The sequence below is a fragment of the Hyperolius riggenbachi genome, chromosome 5 (assembly GCF_040937935.1).
Source record: "Hyperolius riggenbachi isolate aHypRig1 chromosome 5, aHypRig1.pri, whole genome shotgun sequence".
NCBI classification, from domain to species: Eukaryota; Metazoa; Chordata; class Amphibia; order Anura; family Hyperoliidae; genus Hyperolius; species Hyperolius riggenbachi.
Window position 1 is genome coordinate 334,026,072 of NC_090650.1, and position 18,396 is coordinate 334,044,467.

Below are 18,396 nucleotides of genomic sequence, written 5' to 3' on the forward strand. Positions count from 1 at the left end.
CATATCCTGTTATTCTCTTGGGGACCCGGCGGCCAATCAGAGGGTGGCGTGACGTCATGGGGGTGGGGCGGGAAATTTGAAAAATTGTGTTCATTGGCTGCAAAGTGCATTGTATTGGATACACATGAATCAAATTCATGTGTATCCAATACACTGTTGCCATTTGGTTGTGAGCTGTGCTGTGAGCTGTGCTGTGAGCTGTGAGCTGTGCTGTGATCTGTGCTGTGATCTGATCTTCCTACCGATTTGTGTACCGACCTCTGCCTGGATTTTGACCTACGTTTTTCGCCTGCTGATTCTGCCTGTTATTGGATTTCTGTGTACCGACCTCTGCCTGGATTTTGAGCTACGTTTTCCGCCTGCTGATTCTGCCTGTTATTGGATTTCTGTGTACCGACCTCTGCCTGGATTTTTACTACGCTCTTTTCCTGTCACCTGCTATGGCGTCATCCTCGAAGCGTCTCACAGCGGAAGCGCTGATGCAGTTCGAGGACAGCGATCCGGATTTGCAGTCACTGGAGGACTCCAGTGACAGTGATGCTCCTGGCAACCTGTCGTCTGATTCTGACAGCGACTCCATCACCAGCGACACGGAGGAGGTTAGTGACGCACGTGTTTGGTGCCCAGTCAACACCACTCAGGCCCCACCACCGCCCCCCCGTTTCCCTTTTACTGGAGAGCCCGGCTTGAAGGTTGAATGTGATCACTGCCCCCTGGCCTACCTGCAGCTGTTCTTCAGTGACGCTGTTATTGATAAAATCGTGGTGGAGACGAACCGCTACGCCGCGCAAGAAATTGCTGCTCCACGAGGTCCCTTTTCCAGGAGCAGGATGTGGGAGCCTATCACCAAGGAGGACTTGTGGCTGTTCCTTGGACTAATTATTCTGCAGGGGGTGGTGGGGAAGCCCCTGCAGAAATGGTACTGGTCGACGAACAAAATAATCGCTACCCCCTTCTTTGGCACGGTAATGTCGGAGTACCGTTTTGGACTCATCATGAAGTTTCTACACTTCGCAGACAACTCCGCCTTCGAAGAGTCAACCCACCCAGCGCCAAAGTTGAAAAAGATCTGGGAAGTTTTTCAGCTGGTGATGGAAAACTTCCGCAACACTTATGTGCCCCAGAGGGACATAAGTGTGGATGAAAGCTTGATGGCGTACAAAGGCCGACTGTCCTGGATACAATACATCGCGTCCAAGAGGGCCCGGTTTGGAGTGAAGTCCTACATGTTATGCGAGGCATCAACGGGCTACATCTGGAACAGCATACTGTACACCGGGAAAGGGACACAATTTAACCCTGCTTTCAGCAGCTACGGGGTGGCGACTTCATCCGTGCTATCTTTGGTGGAGCCCTTGTTGAATAAGGGGTACTGTGTCATCACAGATAATTTTTACAGTTCACCTGAACTTTTTGAAATACTCATCAGGAACAAAACTGATGCCTACGGCACCGTTCGTCCTAACCGGCGAGAAATGCCTACTGCCTTCGCCAAGCAAAAGCTAAAATCTGGGGACATTGTGGCTTGGCAGAAGGGAAAAATGTTGGCACTCCGCTGGCGTGACAAGAAGGACGTGTGTACGCTCAGCACTGTCCATGATGCTTCATCTGCCACCACCACAACGCGAGGAGGGAAAGTCCTGGCCAAGCCGCAAGTCATCCTGGACTACAACCATACAATGGGTGGGGTGGACCGAGCTGACCAGGCGATGACATACTACCCCGCAGTCCGCAAACAACAAAAAAAATACTACAAAAATTTTTTTCGGCATCTGCTGGAACAATCTCTGTGGAATGCGTTCATTTTGTATAAGCAACGCAGTGACAGGCCAGGAACGCATTCCGACTTTATATGGAAAATGTGCGAAAGCATATGTCTGAAGTACCAGACTTCATCAGCAGATGTGCGAATTGGGCGCCGTGCATCATATGTTGTCAACCCTGAGCGCCTCACTGGCCGCCACTTTTCAGACTATATTCCACCCACTCCAAAAAAAGCTGCTCCAACTAGGATGTGCGTTGTTTGCTGCAGCAAGACGGATAGCAAGGGTAAGAAAGTCCGCAAAGAAACCCGTCTCTACTGCCCGGACTGTAATGTCGCCCTGTGTGCTGTTCCATGTTTTAAAATCTACCACACACGGGAGGTGTATTAGTTATACACTGTACTGCATGTACATACTGTATATATAATCTGCTGCTTCTTTGTACAGTTTTGCTATTTCAGTTTATTGATAAATTTAATTTTTTCAGCAAATTTGTGTTACAGTCTTTTATTTATATGCAGGATATCTTACAGGCCTTTATTCTGATATATTTTGGTGAGTTAAGACTTAATAATTGGATGCCTAAAATTCTTGAAAAAAATGTACCGCTTTTGACTCATAATTCCAGACAGAAATGAACCGCCAGGAGGGTTAAATCCCACCTCGGGTTCTCTTTAAGCAGACTGGGCTATAGATTAAAAAAAGACCTTTCACCATGGTGGCTGGATTTCCCCCCTTAAACACATTAAAGGGATCCTTAACTGAGATGGATATGGATTTTCCTTTTAAACAATACCAGTTGCTTGTCAGTCCTGCTGATCTCTTTGGCTGCAGTAGTGGCTGAATCAGACACCTGAAACAAGCATGCAGCTAATCCATTCTGACTTCAGTCAGAGCACCTGATCTGCATGCTTGTTGAGGGGCTGTGGATAAAAGTATTAGAGGCAGAGGGTCAGCAAGAGAGTCAGGCAACTGGTATTATTGTAAAAGGAAAAATTCATATCCTTCTCAGTTTAGGTTCCCTTTAACCAGTAGCCGTGGAAGTACTGGAGTACTCTTCCCGTCCCAGGGGCGTCAATAATCGTCTATGGATTTTGATGCCTGATGCACGTGTGTGCCACATGACTGGCAGTTACAGGACAGATTGGTGACTGGTAACATGATCTCTGGAGTAACGAACAGCAGAGATTATTCAATGAAAAACCCACTACTTTCACTTTCGTTATATTGTAGTATAAAAAGCTGTGATTTTTCTGTACTCTAGTGGACAAAAATAATAGTGCACTTCATTATTATTTTTGTCCACAAAAAAAGCCAACACATATAAATAAAACCCTTATTATTATTATTATTATTTATTAGATTTATATAGCGCCAACATATTACGCAGCACCCTTTCTTTCCCCACAGATTTTTTTTAAATGCATTTCTTAATATTTCTGTTAACATGCAAATAAAATAAAATAATTCTTAGTGAAAAGTACCACCCAAAGAAAGCCCAATTTGTGGAGAAAAAAAACATGTAAAAATAATTTAGGTGTGATAAGTAGCAATAAAGTTATTGGCGAATGAATGGGAGGAGTGCTGAAATGTTAAAATTGCTCTGGTCCATAAGGGGAAAACCCCTTGGTGGTACAATCATGACAAAAAGGCTTCTGCCAATTAAGCAACATTAGTTGCATCTATTAGATAGATTAAGCTGTTTGGGGTTGAGAAAACCTTGGAATATCATCCTTTTAAGACTGTAAAAAAAAATAAAAAATACACACCCCCACCAAGTTAGGCCCTAGACAGGTAAAACATTGTATGGAATCAAACATAAGAGCAAATACATGAACCATACCTGTCCTGCAGCTGCAGATACAACTGTGGCTGGGAGGCACCGCTGCTTTGTACTCCAGCGTGAGTAAAAAGAGAGGGAGGCACAGTGGGAAACAAGTAAACAAAAGAGACAAAGAGACAAAACACACAGACACCGGGAGCCCAATCTGGCGTAATATCCTCTGGTTGGACTTAATAATATAGATCTTATGCGTTTATCACAAAGGTGGGTTGCTTTGAGAGGCAACCACTGGTGTGCCGAGATGGGGAAAAGCTGTCCCCACTTGGCCCTTTTCTTAGATGTCCTCGGTTGCGGCTCCAAAAGAAAAATTATTCGGCTCGCAAGGTATGCAAAGCGAATACCCTACAGCAGTAGGGTGTAATATAGTGGTTAATTAGGATAGTAGGAGGCGCCCAATTGAAAAAATGTATTTGTAGGATAAATATAATCGTTTTAATTAAAAAAGGTTCAAATTAAATTGTATGAAATTATTAAAATGTATATGTATTGAACTCATTTAGCACAGTGACAACGCGATTCTCGGCATAAGCCGCTTCCTCAGGTCAATTGTGTGCCGACTCGGTGTATCAGAAATCTGAGGCGCCTGTTGTACTCCAGCGTGAGTAAAAAGAGAGAGAGGCACAGTGGGAAACAAGGAAACAAAAGAACTGTCCCCTGCTGGTTCCTGAAGGAAGCCAAGAAAAATACTAAAGAGAAAATAGAACTTTCTCCCCATGTCCTTTAGAAAAGACCCAGAGAAGACTCAGGGAGGTGAGCTTTGTACCATCAGTGGAAAGGAAATATTTATATTGGGGGGGGGGGGGGGGGCAGTTTACCAACTGTAGCTATTGAGTTCCTTCAGCCAGACTTCTTCTGTACAAATGGAGGACAGGGGTAAAAAGGTGGGGTAAGAAGTAGCTGAGCTTGACTTAGCAGCACCAGGAATGGAGAACGACAGTAAGTATCTGAAAACTGTTTGGCTCTATCTTTTACACCAGGCCATGTACTTTTGCCATGGTTTGCAGAAAGTTTCCTGTGAAAGTGATAGCAGCTGTTGACTAAAACTAATGACATTCATTTACCAAATGTTTTGCGTAGTGATATGTGTTATTCAGATTTTTGCACTAAACTGGAATAATTCTTTAAAATGTACATAGTACAGGAAGAGAATAAAATAACTGGAGACCGTGGCTCTTAGGGCTGGTTCACACTACTAGTGCTTTTTAAGCTCCAGTGATTTGGAAAGCTCACACTAATGTAATGCTATAGGTAAATTAAAAAAAAATCACATGGGTCAAGTGAGAACACACACATGGGATAACATTAGCAAGAGTTTTTTTTTTTTTTTTAAATCAGTGGCACTGAGAAAAGCACTTGGAATGTGATCCAGTCCGTACTATTATTCTCCAGCTCCTGCCTAGCTCTTACCAGCCTCAGGAATTCTGATGCCAACATCCCATGTTCCAGTGTGCCTTAATCTGCTTGTGTACATGTGAACTATGTCACTGTGTGTGGCACATGTGGGGTGTGCTGGGAATACCAGGCAGCTGAGTACTTTTAGTTTCTCTACAGCTATGCAAAGGGTGAGCATGCAATCATGTGGAAGAAGGGGTGAGCTGGGAGCATGGTTCTGTAGTGGGGGTGGGGTGGGGGAGTTGAGCAGTACTCCATTACAAGGTAGCAGAGTTTAGAAGGAAGGATTCAGGACCTGTATCCACTACGGTCTCTTTCACACTACAGCCCCTTTTCAGCGTTTCAACGCAAAGTCGAAACTTTGTGTTAACAAAGGTAAAATGAAAGTCCATAGACTTTCATTTTACCTTTCACACCTGACACTGCATTTCAATGCGTTGTGGTATGACGCACCCGGGAGCATTTTATAGTCGGGAATCGACGTTTCCCCGTTGAGTTAAGTAATTAATACTGCCGCTACTCAGCGTTGCATGCCGCAGCCTATTCAATGCGTGCAGGAAACAGCTCCTGCACGCGTTGTATGATGTGAAAGAGGCCTTAGTGCAAAATCGCAATGTGATTATCCGCATTGAATCTGAAACCAATGCATGTCAATGGAGTCATTTCCATTGAATGCTTATTTTCAGATGCGTTATGATGCAGAAAAATATGGACTGCACGCTGCAGTTTCCTGCACCACGCATCTGTTTTCCATGTAATGATTGTTAGATGCATAGAAAATTTGCATTAAAATGTCACGAAAAGTAACATACGAGAAAGCGTATGGAAAATACAATATCCTAGTGGAAGTAAACTATTATTCAGGGCTGTGGAGTCGGTACAAAAATCATCCGATTCCTACTCCTCAGTTTATGAAAGGGGGTTTCATAAGGGAGGACTCCGACTCCAACTCTTACTCCAGGTACCCAAAATTACTCCGACTCGACTCCATCTCCTAAGTGTAATACTTACCAGGGCTGTGTGCATTTGGTACAGAAACCACAGACTCTGACTCCAGGTACCCAAAATAACTCAGACACGACTCCTTATGGCAACCATACACTGGTCGATTGCCACCAGATCAACCAACAGATAGATCCCTCTCTGATCGAATCTGATCACAGAGGGATCCATTGGCTGCTCATTACTGCACACAGATTTTGAATTGATTTCAGCTTGAAATCGATTCACAACCTGTGGAGCTGCCGCCTGCTCACCGCCCCTGTGTGATCCCCCGGCCAGCAGTGATACATTACCTGTCCGCCGGCGCGAGTCACCAGTCCATGCTGACACTTTCTCTGGCTGGCCTGTCTCCTCATTACTTATTGTCCCGTCCTGTGATGAGCGGAAGTACAAACAGTAGAGGGCGCTCTACTGTTTAAACTTCGGCTTGTCACAGGAGGAGACAGGAAGTGAAGAGGAGACAGGCCAGCCAGAGAATGTGTCAGCATGGACTGGGAACTCGCGCCAGCGGACAGGTAATGTATTACTACCGCTATGCTGCGTTGGTCGATCGCCGCCTCTGACGTGCTCCCAATCCACCCGCAATCAAGCAAAATCTTCTGCCGAGAAAGATGGATGGAATCGATTCATTTCAGATGGAAATCGATCGGTCAACATTTGCATTATCGCTTTCTCTGCAGATTCAATAACAGTGATCACATCTGCTGTATATTGGCGGGAAATCGACACAGTGTATGGGTAGCGTAAGTCTAATACTTACCAGGGCTGTCGATTTGGTACAAAAATCATCCGACTCCTCAGTTTATGAAACCACCGACTGCATCTCCAGGTACCCAAAACTACTAAGACTCCTCGACTCCAACTCCACAGCCCTGTCCTCATTGCAGATAAATATTCTTTATTTCAGGCCCCTTGCACACTGGCAGCGGTGCGTCGTACAACAGAACTCTTTGTTCATGCAATGCGACGAGAGACTGAAGTATCCAAATTGTTGCAATGCCGTCGCAAAGGCTGTAGTGCGTTAACGTACGAACCGCGCATACTGCACGGATCATGAAATAATGCAAGTCAATGGGCGATGCAGGCAGTGTGCATGAAGGGAGCGCGGTGCGGTGTGCATGCAAGGACCGACGGGAATCCCAGTATACAGCACAATATTCAAAAATAAACATGCACACATGTTAAAATAAATAAATGTAATAGACATGGACTGCTTTTGTTACAAAATGATGTATTTCAGAACCAAATTTGAAATAAAGCTAATATGCTACACAGAAAGATGTTTCATTGGCAGACATAAATTTCGGCAGCAGAAAGTTAAGTTCAGAGAAGGTGATGTTGTGGTGTCTGTGGAGGTGGTAATAAATAATAGCTATTTTTTGCACAGATCAGTCATGGCTAACAGATGGCATGAATAGACATACATGAATATACCACCATCTAGTGGTAAACCTGAAATATTACAGGATTATAGTTTCACAATTATAAAAAGTTCAATTTTGCCTTCTTAGGCCTAGTGCACACCAAAACCCACTAGCAGATCCGCAAAATGCTAGCAGATTTTGAAACGCTTTTTCTTCTTTTTCTGTAGCGTTTCACCTAGCATTTTGCGGTTTTGTGAAGCGTTTTTGGTGTAGTAGATTTCATGTATTGTTACAGTAAAGCTGTTACTGAACAGCTACTGTAACAAAAAACGCCTGGCAAACCGCTCTGAAGTGCCGTTTTTCAGAGCGGTTTGCGTTTTTCCTATACTTAACATTGAGGCAGAAACGCCTCCGCAATCCAAAATCTGCAGCAGCCCGGGAGTATAAGTTTCTGCAAAACGCCTCCCGCTCTGGTGTGCTCCAGCCCATTGAAATACATTACCCAAGCGTATCCGCAGCCGCAAGTGGATCGCAAAACGCAGCCGAACCGCTCTGGTGTGCACTAGGCCTTATAGGATATTTTGTGCAGAAAGATGAGTGGTTGGTCTTGATCTTGTAAGTTTCCAGTTATGTCTTTTGCACTGCAATCATAGAAACGACATACTAGCAAAGTACCTATATTTAGTAAGGGTGATCACTCCATACAGTGGGCCGGGGCTGTACAGCAGAGGAGAATCTGCAATCATCGCTGGAGAGAGCCTCAGTGAGTAAAACACCCTGTTCTCTTTTCACAGCACCGCAGGGGGATTGGAAGGGGGTATGGGAAGGGAGAGAGGCAGCAGGGGGAGGGGTGGGGGAATCGGAAGAGAGGGGATCGGAGGGGGCAGGAAAGAAGGGATGGGGGACATGTCGCTGCTCTGCCCCGCCGGTCCATGTGGGCTTCTCTGGGACTGATGGAAACATCTTGGCACACTGTGCGTAGCTCAGATCACTACCCACAGTGTGACAAGCATCCATCAGTACTAAGGAAGCTCCCAGCAGAAAACGCAGAGCCAGCGGCGCAGAGCATCTAGAAATCTCCCTTGCTGCATGGACGAGCCTGACTCGTCAATACCGCTTTCAGCATCTTTTTGCTGGACGAGCCAGGCTCGTCCATACCGCTAGGGAGGCTAAAGACTCACAGATAAGAAAGAGCTTGCCATATAAGGGACTGTATGGGAAGAGAAAGAGAGGATTAGGAACAGAGAAGGTAGAATCATCAAAATGTTAGGTAATGATTTAGGAAACTAAAGGGAACCTGAGGTGAGAGGGATTTGGAGGCTGGCATATTTTCTTTTAAATGAAAACTGTAACGAGAGGTATATGGAGGCTGCCATATTTCTTTCCTTTTAAACAATACCACTCGCCTGGCAGCCCGTCTGGTCTATGTGGCTGAAGTAGTGTCTGAATTGCACCAGAAACAAGCATGCAGTTAATCTTGTCAGATCTGACAATAATGTCAGAAGCCCCTGATTTGTGGCATAAAAAAAAAAGAAGGGAAGACTGAGAGCCCAATATAGTGTAGTATGTACAGTAATGGGTAATGAGAGGTATATAAATGAATATACTCACAAGTCAGGGTTACCGTATAGGTAACCACTGTATAGGCAGATGAAGAGATTAGACCTGTCCTCACTCAGGATTAAGATGTCGCTCTCTGTAGATAGGGAGAAGAAAAGGGGGATTCAACCCTTCCACCAGGAGTGGATGCTGATATTGTAAGGAGAATAGAGGCGCCAAAAGAATAAAAGCTTTAAAATGCCTCGGGAGGCGGTGGTGGACTCATCTCCCAGAAGTAGACATAATAGTGATTTGTGGCATGCTTGTTCAGGGTCTATGGCTAAAAGTAATGAGGCAGAGAATCAGCAGGACAGCCAGGCAACTGATAATGCTGAACCCCCTTGGAGTTATGATTCTTTCCGGATGTTAGAGTCTAAAAGCGGTGCAATTTTTTGCACTCTTTCTGACTCTAAAACCTGGAAAAATCATACTACCAGGGAGATCTGCAGCAGTTCCACAATCATTCACCTCACAGGCTCCAGCGCTGCAGTTATCCCTCTATCCTCCGGGTGGCGCTGCAACTCTAAAGTGGGATTGCTGGCTGTTGTCATGACAACAGCAGCCGATCTCACCAGGAGCAAGCAGAGCCCGGAGGAGAGGAAAAAGCATGGCGACTGATTTCGGGATCCCCCAGGAGGTATGTAGAAATGCCCGCTGCGTGCATTGCTCTGCATACAGCCTCTGGCGGCTACCCCAAGCACAGGTTGGGATTACTGCTGAGCCAGTGGCGTACCTAGGGCATTTGGCACCCGGTGCTGGGTATTAAAAGACCCCCCCCCCTTTAAAAAATGGGCGTGGCCTCAACCGGGAAAAAAAATGGGCGTGGTCATGACCGGATGAGGGCGGAGCTAACTGTAATTTAAAGTATTAGCTAGTATAGTTGCCCCCAGTATAGCTAGTACAGTTGCCCCCAGTATAGCTAGTATAGTTGCCCCCAGTATAGCTAGTATAGTTGCCTCCAATATAGCTAGTATAGTTGCCCCCAGTATAACTAGTATAGTTGCCCCCAGAGCTGCCCCAGTATAGATAGTATAGTTGCCCCCAGTATAGCTAGTTTACTTGCCTCCAGTATAGCTAGTTTATTTGCCCCCAGTATAGCTAGTTTAGTTCCCCACAGTATAGTTGCCCCAGTATAGCTAGTATAGTTGCCCACAATATAGTTGCCCCAGTATAGCTGCCCCCAGTATAGATAGTATAGTTGCCCCCAGAGCTGCCCCAGTATAGTTGCCAGTATAGCTAGTATAGTTGCACCCAGTATAGCTAGTATAGTTGCCCCCAGTATAGCTAGTATAGTTGCCCCAGTATAGCTGCCCCCAGTATAGATAGTATAGTTGCCCCCAGAGCTGCCCCAGTATAGCTAGTATAGTTGCCCCAGTATAGCTAGTATAGTTGCCACCAGTATAGCTAGTATAGATGCCCCCAGTATAGCTAGTCTAGTTGCCCCCAGTATAGCTAGTTTAGTTGCCCCCAGTATAGCTAGTATAGATGCCCCCAGTATAGCTAGTATAGTTGCCCCAGTATAGCTAGTATAGATGCCCCCAAGTATAGCTAGTATAGTTGCCCCAGTATAGCTAGTATAGATGCCCCCAGTATAGCTAGTATAGCTGCCCCCAGTATAGCTAGTTTAGTTGCCCCCCAGTATAGCTAGTATAGTTGCCCCCAGTATAGATGCCCCCAGTATAGATAGTTTAGTTGCCCCCAGTATAACTAGTATAGTTGCCCCCAGTATAGCTAGTATAGCTGCCCCCAGTATAGCTAGTTTAGTTGCCCCCAGTATAGCTAGTATAGATGCCCCCAGTATAGCTAGTATAGTTGCCCCCAGTATAGCTAGTATAGCTGCCCCCAGTATAGCTAGTTTAGTTGCCCCCAGTATAGCTAGTTTAGTTGCCCCCAGTATAGCTAGTATAGTTGCCCCCAGTATAGCTAGTTTAGTTGCCCCCAGTATAGCTAGTTTAGTTGCCCCCAGTATAGCTGCTACAGGAGGGGGGAAGGATCCCCCCCTCCCTCACCTGGGTCCCCTCCTTCTGCCTCTCTTCCTCTCCAAATGACAGCGGGGCAGCGGGCAACTTAGAGTAAGGGCGGGCGCCGGGTGGGCAGAGACTACTCACTTTACTTCTGCGTTCCAGCAGCTGGAGTGCTCCGTCGCCGTCACGTGCCTCTTCTGCGCCTCCAATGCGTGTCACAGCATTGGAGGCGCAGAAGAGGCACGTGACGGCGACCCAGCGTTCCAGCTGCTGGAACGCAGAAGTAAAGTGAGTAGTCTCTGCCCGCCCGCACTTATTCTAAGTTGCCTGCTGCCCCCGCTGTCATTTAGAGGGGAAGAGAGGCAGAAGGAGGGGACCCAGGTGAGGGAGGGGGGGGATCTTTCCCCCCTCTCCGCCGCTTTCCCTGTCACCCCTCCTTCAAGCGCTGCTCTTCCCCTCATGCACTGTCTGCGGCTGCAACAATGGGGGGTCGTGGCGACACCCCCCTGGCTGGCTGTCACCCGGTGCGCCACGCCCCCCTGTGCCCTATTGTAGAAACGCCACTGCTCTGAGCTGCGGCTTTTCGCCCCCACCCTAGCTCGGGATTACCGCCAACGAGGTTAAAGGAAACATCAGAAGATTTAAAGAAAAAAAAAACAGATCTACTTACCTGGGGCTTCCTCCAGCCTCTGGCAGCCATCCTGTGCCCTCCCTGCAGCTCCGCTTCCAGCCGGTGGCCCGAGGTCCCCTCTGGTGCAGATGCCAACCTTGCCAGGTTGGCATCTACTGCGCCTGCGCCACTGATCGTGCTCACGTGGTCTGGAGCATTCTGCGCAGGCACAGTACTTCTGCGCATGCGCAGAATCCTCCAGACCATGTGAGCGCCGTCACCAGTGGCGCTCATGCACTAGATGCCGACCTGGTGAGGTCAGCATGTCCAAGAGAGGGGATCCCGGGACACCGGAGCTGTGGCAAGGGACATATCGGCTGCCAGAGGTTGAAGGAAGCCCCGGTAAGTAGATCTTTTTTTTTTTTATTTCCTTGTACAATCCATTTAAAAGGAAATAAATATGGTATCCTCCATATCCCTTTTGTTACAGTTGTTGCAAGTTCCTGGCTGTCCTCCTGATCCTGTGTAACCTCGGCCTCCTTTCCACGAGCAGCTGAGTACTGTGAATTCATCGCCTGTCAGCTGCTCCCGTCCACCGGCAAGGTGCTTGCTACTGCTCGGCATAGGCAGTGGACAGGCGCCCCCATGTAGTTGCATCTGAGTAGAGATGGCCCGAACAGTTCGACGGCGAACTTCCGTGGTTTGCGATCGCGGAGAACTGCAAACTTTTTCGGAAGTTCGATTCGCCCCTATACTACATCATTTGGGTCAACTTTGACCCTCTACATCACAGTCAGCAGGCACATTGTAGCCAATCAGGCTACACTCCCTCCTGGAGGCCCCCCCCCCTTATAAAACACAGGCAGCGTCAGGCATTTCACTCACTCGTGTGCCTGCAGTAATTAGAGAAGGCAGAGCTGCTGCTGCTGCAGAGAGAGCTATAGGGAAAGCTTAGTTAGGCTCTTGTAGGCTTCTTAGCTTGCTCCTTGCTGATTCTTATTGCTAAAAAAAAGCACCCCTTCACAGCTCTTTTGAGAGCTAATCTTGTTCTTGTGATCTATTTTTTTTTTTGCGGCCCACTTGCATTATATACAGCCCTGTCAGTCAGTCGCAGCTGGCCTTTGGCCCCTTGGTGGTAATTCCTACTGTGCCACTGCCACGCCCAGCACATTCAGTGATTACCTTTGTGTGTGACAGGCAGCTGCACATTTGTAATCCCAATCACTGCACCTGTCCAGTGCACCTACTTACCTATGTGAGCGCACACATTGTTAATACCACCAGTCATTTCTCCTGTTCACGGTACCTGTGTGTGTGTGACAAGCAGCTGCACATTTGTAATCCCAATCACTGCACCTGTTAACTGTTCAGTGCACCTACCTACCTATGTGAGCGCACACATTGTTAATACCACCAGTCATTGCACCTGTTTACAGTACCTGTGTGTGTGTGACAGCTGCACATGTGTAATCCCAATCACTGCATACCTGTTCACTGCACCTGTGTGACCGCACGCTGTTTTATATACCAGTCCGTGCATACCTGTTAATTGCACCTGTGTAACCGCACATTGTTGTACAAGCAGTCACTACAACCTGTTCACTGCACCTGTGTAACCGCACATTGTATTAGTCAAGTCAGTGCATACCTATCACTTCATCCCCACCAATATGGACAAAACAAAAGGCAGAGCCAGAGGCAGGCCACCTGGCAGGTCTGTTCGAGGTCGCGCTGTCGTGATTTTGTGCGGCCCTCGACCAAAGTACAGTGTTCAGAAGAAGGCACCCCCAATATTGTCAGGACGTAGTTGACTATTTAACACCTCATCTTTCTCAGCTTCCGCACGGAAGCGTGACATATCTTCCTCCTCCTGCTCTGATTCTGGCACCCCACTTAACACTCAGTCGGCAGCCACCACCAAAGTGGCATCACCCCAGGGCTCAGCGGTGTAGAAATTTTTTTGTGTGTCTGCCTCAGATGAGAGCAATGCCATTTGTACTCTCTGCCACCGAAAATTGAGCAGTGGAAAGACCAAGACCCACGTAGGGACAACTACCTTACGAAGGCACATGATTACAAAGTACAAACTGCAATGGGATGACCACCTGAGGAAAAGCAGCACACAAAAGCAAAGCCACACACCGCAGTGGAAGATACCAGGCCGCAATTTTTTCTCAAAAAAGGCAATACCTAAACTGTAACGTGATGTTGAAAGGCAAGTGGTGACATCTCTGGCACACAGCGTTGGGTCAAGGGTCCATCTGACCACGGGTGCCTGGTCTGCAAAGCACACTCAGGCCTGCCCAAAGACTAAGTCAGTCCCCACACACAGCATCTCTGCCTGCACGCCATGTGACTGCCTGCCCCAAGACTAAGTCGGTCCCCACACAGCATCTCTGCCTGCAGGCTGCTTGACTGCCTTCTCCGCCACCACCAACAGGGTCCAGGACTCCGGGTGGATTCCTAAATTTTTAAGGCCGTTGCTAGCAGCGGCCGCTATAATAATTTTTCTGGTGCGTGTACATGCCTGCCTAATTTTTCTGGCTGCACTGCAGCTGCAACAAAACAAAAGGCATGTACATGTGTCAATTCCCCTTCGTGATCGTTACCTTGCAGCGGTGAAGGGGCTTGCGTATCACAATGAAGCAATGACTGCCGGCTATATGAGTGTGTTGGGGTTGGGGGGCACACCTGACCCAAGAAGATAGATAATAAGCTCGTTGCTTCATTGTGGACAGACCAAATTCGATCAGCCAGACACTCAGTCACTGGTGTTCTGTCATTCAGCTACCTCAGCCCGACCATATGGGCTTGAAACCCGCCATCGCCTGCACTCTGGCCATGGTGTGCACTAGTCCAGCACGGCCGTTACTACACAAACAGCTGTTTGCAGTGCGTTACACAGTGAGTTTAGTCTGTCAGTGTGAAGCAGTACACTAATTACACTACCTGATTGATGTATACACATGCAAGATGTTTTAAACACTTTAGGCCTCCAATTTAGCAATAAAATGTGATTTCTGCTCTTAAACGCTGCTGTGCGTAAAATCCGGATTTTTTCCTGGGACTTTTGGCATGTATCCCACTCTGCCATGCCCCCCTCCAGGTGTTAGACCCTTTGAAACATATTTTCCATCACTTTTGTGGCTAGCATAAATGTTTCTAGTTTTAAAAGTTCGCCTCTCCATTAAAGTCTATTGCGGTTCGGGGAAGTTCGCATACGTTTGCGGAAGTTCGCAAACACGGTTCGCGAACCGAAAATCGGAGGTTCGGGCCATCTCTACATCTGAGCGCGCCAGTTTCTGATCAAAGGCGCAATATGATTTCTCTTTAAAGTACACTTACCACTGCATATAGGGACACTCCACAAGCCCTGCCTTTTTTCTGACCCAGACACTAGTTTGAGTCAGGTAAAAAGGGCACCGCTCGGCTGTAATGTGAATTACAGCTACAGTGGGTTGCAAAAGTATTCGGCCCCCTTGAAGTTTTCCACATTTTGTCATATTACTGCCACAAACATGAATCAATTTTATTGGAATTCCATGTGAAAGACCAATACAAAGTGGTGTACACGTGAGAAGTGGAACGGAAATCATACATGATTCCAAACATTTTTTTTTTTTACAAATAAATAACTGCAAAGTGGGGTGTGTGTAATTATTCAGCCCCTTTTGGTCTGAGTGCAGTCAGTTGCCCATAGACATTGCCTGATGAGTGCTAATGACTAAATAGAGTGCACCTGTGTGTAATTAATGTCAGTACAAATACAGCTGCTCTGTGACGGCCTCAGAGGTTGTCTAAGAGAATATTGGGAGCAACAACACCATGAAGTCCAAAGAACACACCAGACAGGTCAGGAAGATTTGAAAGATTTCCAAAGCCTTGAAAATCCCACGGAGCACTGTTCAAGCGATTATTCAGAAATGGAAGGAGTATGGCACAAGTGTAAACCTACCAAGACAAGTCCGTCCACCTAAACTCACAGGCCGAACAAGGAGAGCGCTGATCAGAAATGCAGTCAAGAGGCCCATGGTAACTCTGGACGAGCTGCAGAAATCTACAGCCAGGTGGGGTAATCTGTCCATAGGACAACTATTAATCGTGCACTGCACAAAGTTGGCCTTTATGGAAGAGTGGCAAGAAGAAAGCCATTGTTAACAGAAAAGCATAAGAAGTCCCATTTGCAGTTTGCCACAAGCCAAGTGGGGGACACAGCAAACATGTGGAAGGTGCGCTGGTCACATGAGACCAAAATGGAACTTTTTGGCCAAAATGCAAAACGCTATGTGTGGCGGAAAAATAATACTGCACATCACTCTGAACACACCATCCCCACTGTCAAATATGGTGGTGGCAGCATCATGGTCTAGGGGTGCTTCTCTTCAGCAGGGACAGGGAAGCTGGTCAGAGTTGATGGGAAGATGGATGGAGCCAAATACAGGGCAATCTTGGAAGAAAACCTCTTGGAGTCTGCAAAAGACTTGAGACTGGGGTGGACGTTCCCCTTCCAGCAGGACAACGACCCTAAACATAAAGCCAGGGCAACAATGGAATGGTTTAAAACAAAACATATCCATGTGTTAGGCTCCCTGCACACTGCAAATCCGTTTTGCGATTCCGTTTCCGATTTTCCCTGAATGCATTCAACAGAAAAACGGATAATAAAATGCAGCATGCAGTAAAGATTAAAAATCAGAATCGGATGTAAAAAACTTTTAAAAAGTGGAATCTGAATCGCATGCAGTGTGCAGGGAGCCTCTGAATGGCCCAGTCAAAGTCCAGATATAAATCCAATCGAGAATCTGTGGCAAGATCTGAAAACTGCTGTTCACAAACGCTGTCCATCTAATCTGACTGAGTTGGAGCTGTTTTGCAAAGAAGAATGGGCAAGGATTTCAGTCTCTAGATTCACTCAGGGGGCTGAATAATTACGCACACCACACTTTATTTGTAAAAAATGTTTGGAATCATGTATGATTTTCGTTCCGCTTCTCACGTGTACACCACTTTGGGCTCTATTCATAAAACATTTGAGGCGGAAAAAATCGTGGAGGTAAAATACCGCAGCAGTATTTTAGACTTCTGGGTGGTCATTCATAAAAATCTTGCCAGCTGCGATGCAAGTGCGGAGATCTCCCGCTGAAGGCTGGCGGTAAGCTGTCGGAAGGCATGCGGAAACACTTAGCTTCTCGCTAAATCAGAGGAAGCGGTATTTCCCGTCCACATACCGCTTCCTCTAATCTTTATGAATGGTCATTTTATTACTTTTTTCTAGATAAATCTAGAAAAACACTGCAGAAGGCGGAAATTTCTCGCTCTGCTGGGGGATTGTAGATTTTCATGCGGGAACAGCTTTTATGAATGCCTACTTTGGTCGGAAAAGTCAGCTGTTTTGAGCGGAAAACTTGCGGTAAAGATTTATGAATAGAGCCCTTTGTATTGGTCTTTCACATGGAATTCCAATAAAATTGATTCATGTTTGTGGCAGTAATATGACAAAATGTGGAAAACTTCACGGGGGCCGAATACTTTTGCAAACCACTGTATAGTGGCGCTCAAAGAGTAATTTGGGCGCCAGCAAAAGAGATGGAAGCCAATTGTATCTTAGCCCTACTGTGTAACCCTTTGGAGGGGGAACAGTAATTATCGCTGCTGGAATATTTGCTATAGCAGGGTGAGCCGTTTTTCAGATTCGCCCTGCGCTCAAATATCCAAGCGCCCTTTTTATTTCTAAGACCCCACCTGGTGGTGCCTAACCCTAAGATCGCTCTCCCGGTGGTGCCTAACCCTAAGATCGCTCTCCTGGTGGTGCCTAACCCTAAGACCCCACCTGGTGGTGCCTAACCCTAAGATCCCTCTCCTGGTGGTGCCTAACCCTAAAGCTGGCCACTAACGGTCCAATTTTTAGCGAAAAATCGTTCGAGCGATCAGAAATTCTGATCGGATTGGTTGTAAATACTCTCCATTGGTGGACACAATCGATTATGAACGAGTGAAAAAAATGTCGCCCGAATGAATTTTCGTCGAACGAAAATTTGGATTTTCTTGGTGGTCGTGATAGATAGGAAGCAATGATTGGTTAGTTGATGGTGTAGTGAACGATTTTTCGTCCGATCAGAATTTCTGATCGCTCGAACGATTTTTCACTAGAAATTGGACCGTTAGTGGCCACCTTAAGACCCCCCTGGTGGGGCCTAACCCTAAGACCCCTCCCTCCCAGTGCTAAACCTAAGACACCCCCCCCCCCCCCCCCCGGTAAAGCTGCGCTATTTCAACTAAAAAGCTAATTGTGGGTGCTGGGAGGCACCCAATTAGTGGCAATCATTTAACATTTTCACAACCACTCGATACAATCGCGGGCGACAGGGGGTTTGTGGAAATGTAATGCCGCCATTTACATTTCCACCCAAGGCGCCCGCGATTCTATCAGGTGCCTGTGGATGTGGAGATATTGAATGATTGCCACTAAGAAGCTAATTGTGGGCACCAGAAGTCACCCAATTTGCGACAAAGTAAAAGCTGCAGTCTGCAGCAAAAAGGGGTACATGTCAGTGCTGGTAGGCACCTGATAGCGGCGAACGCCATACACCTAAATTTCCCTTTCACAGCTTTTACCATAGGCGCCAATGCGGTGCCCTTTTTCCTGTTTCAATAGAGGATGCAACAGTTCCAACCACTACAGGGACCCATGGACCTGAGGGGTCCTCCTCCTGTCATTGCATTAGTGCTTCCTGTGTTCCAGTTAAAATGATCTTCTTTATAAATGCTTTGAATACTGGTAATTTTCCTGTCAGAGGCTGCCCTTGTTAAGCTAGTTTTGGTGTGCTGCATAATGCAATACAGTGCTGGAGGGGGACTA

General features: G+C 46.8%; 1 protein-coding gene across 1 annotated transcript; it reads left to right on the top strand.

Annotated features, from left to right (window-relative positions):
- Positions 1-440: 440 nt before the first annotated feature.
- Positions 441-2,153, top strand: LOC137519414 (piggyBac transposable element-derived protein 4-like). The gene has a single exon (XM_068238369.1). The coding sequence runs from the start codon at positions 441-443 to the stop codon at positions 2,151-2,153; it is 1,713 nt and encodes a 570-aa protein (XP_068094470.1).
- Positions 2,154-18,396: the final 16,243 nt, after the last annotated feature.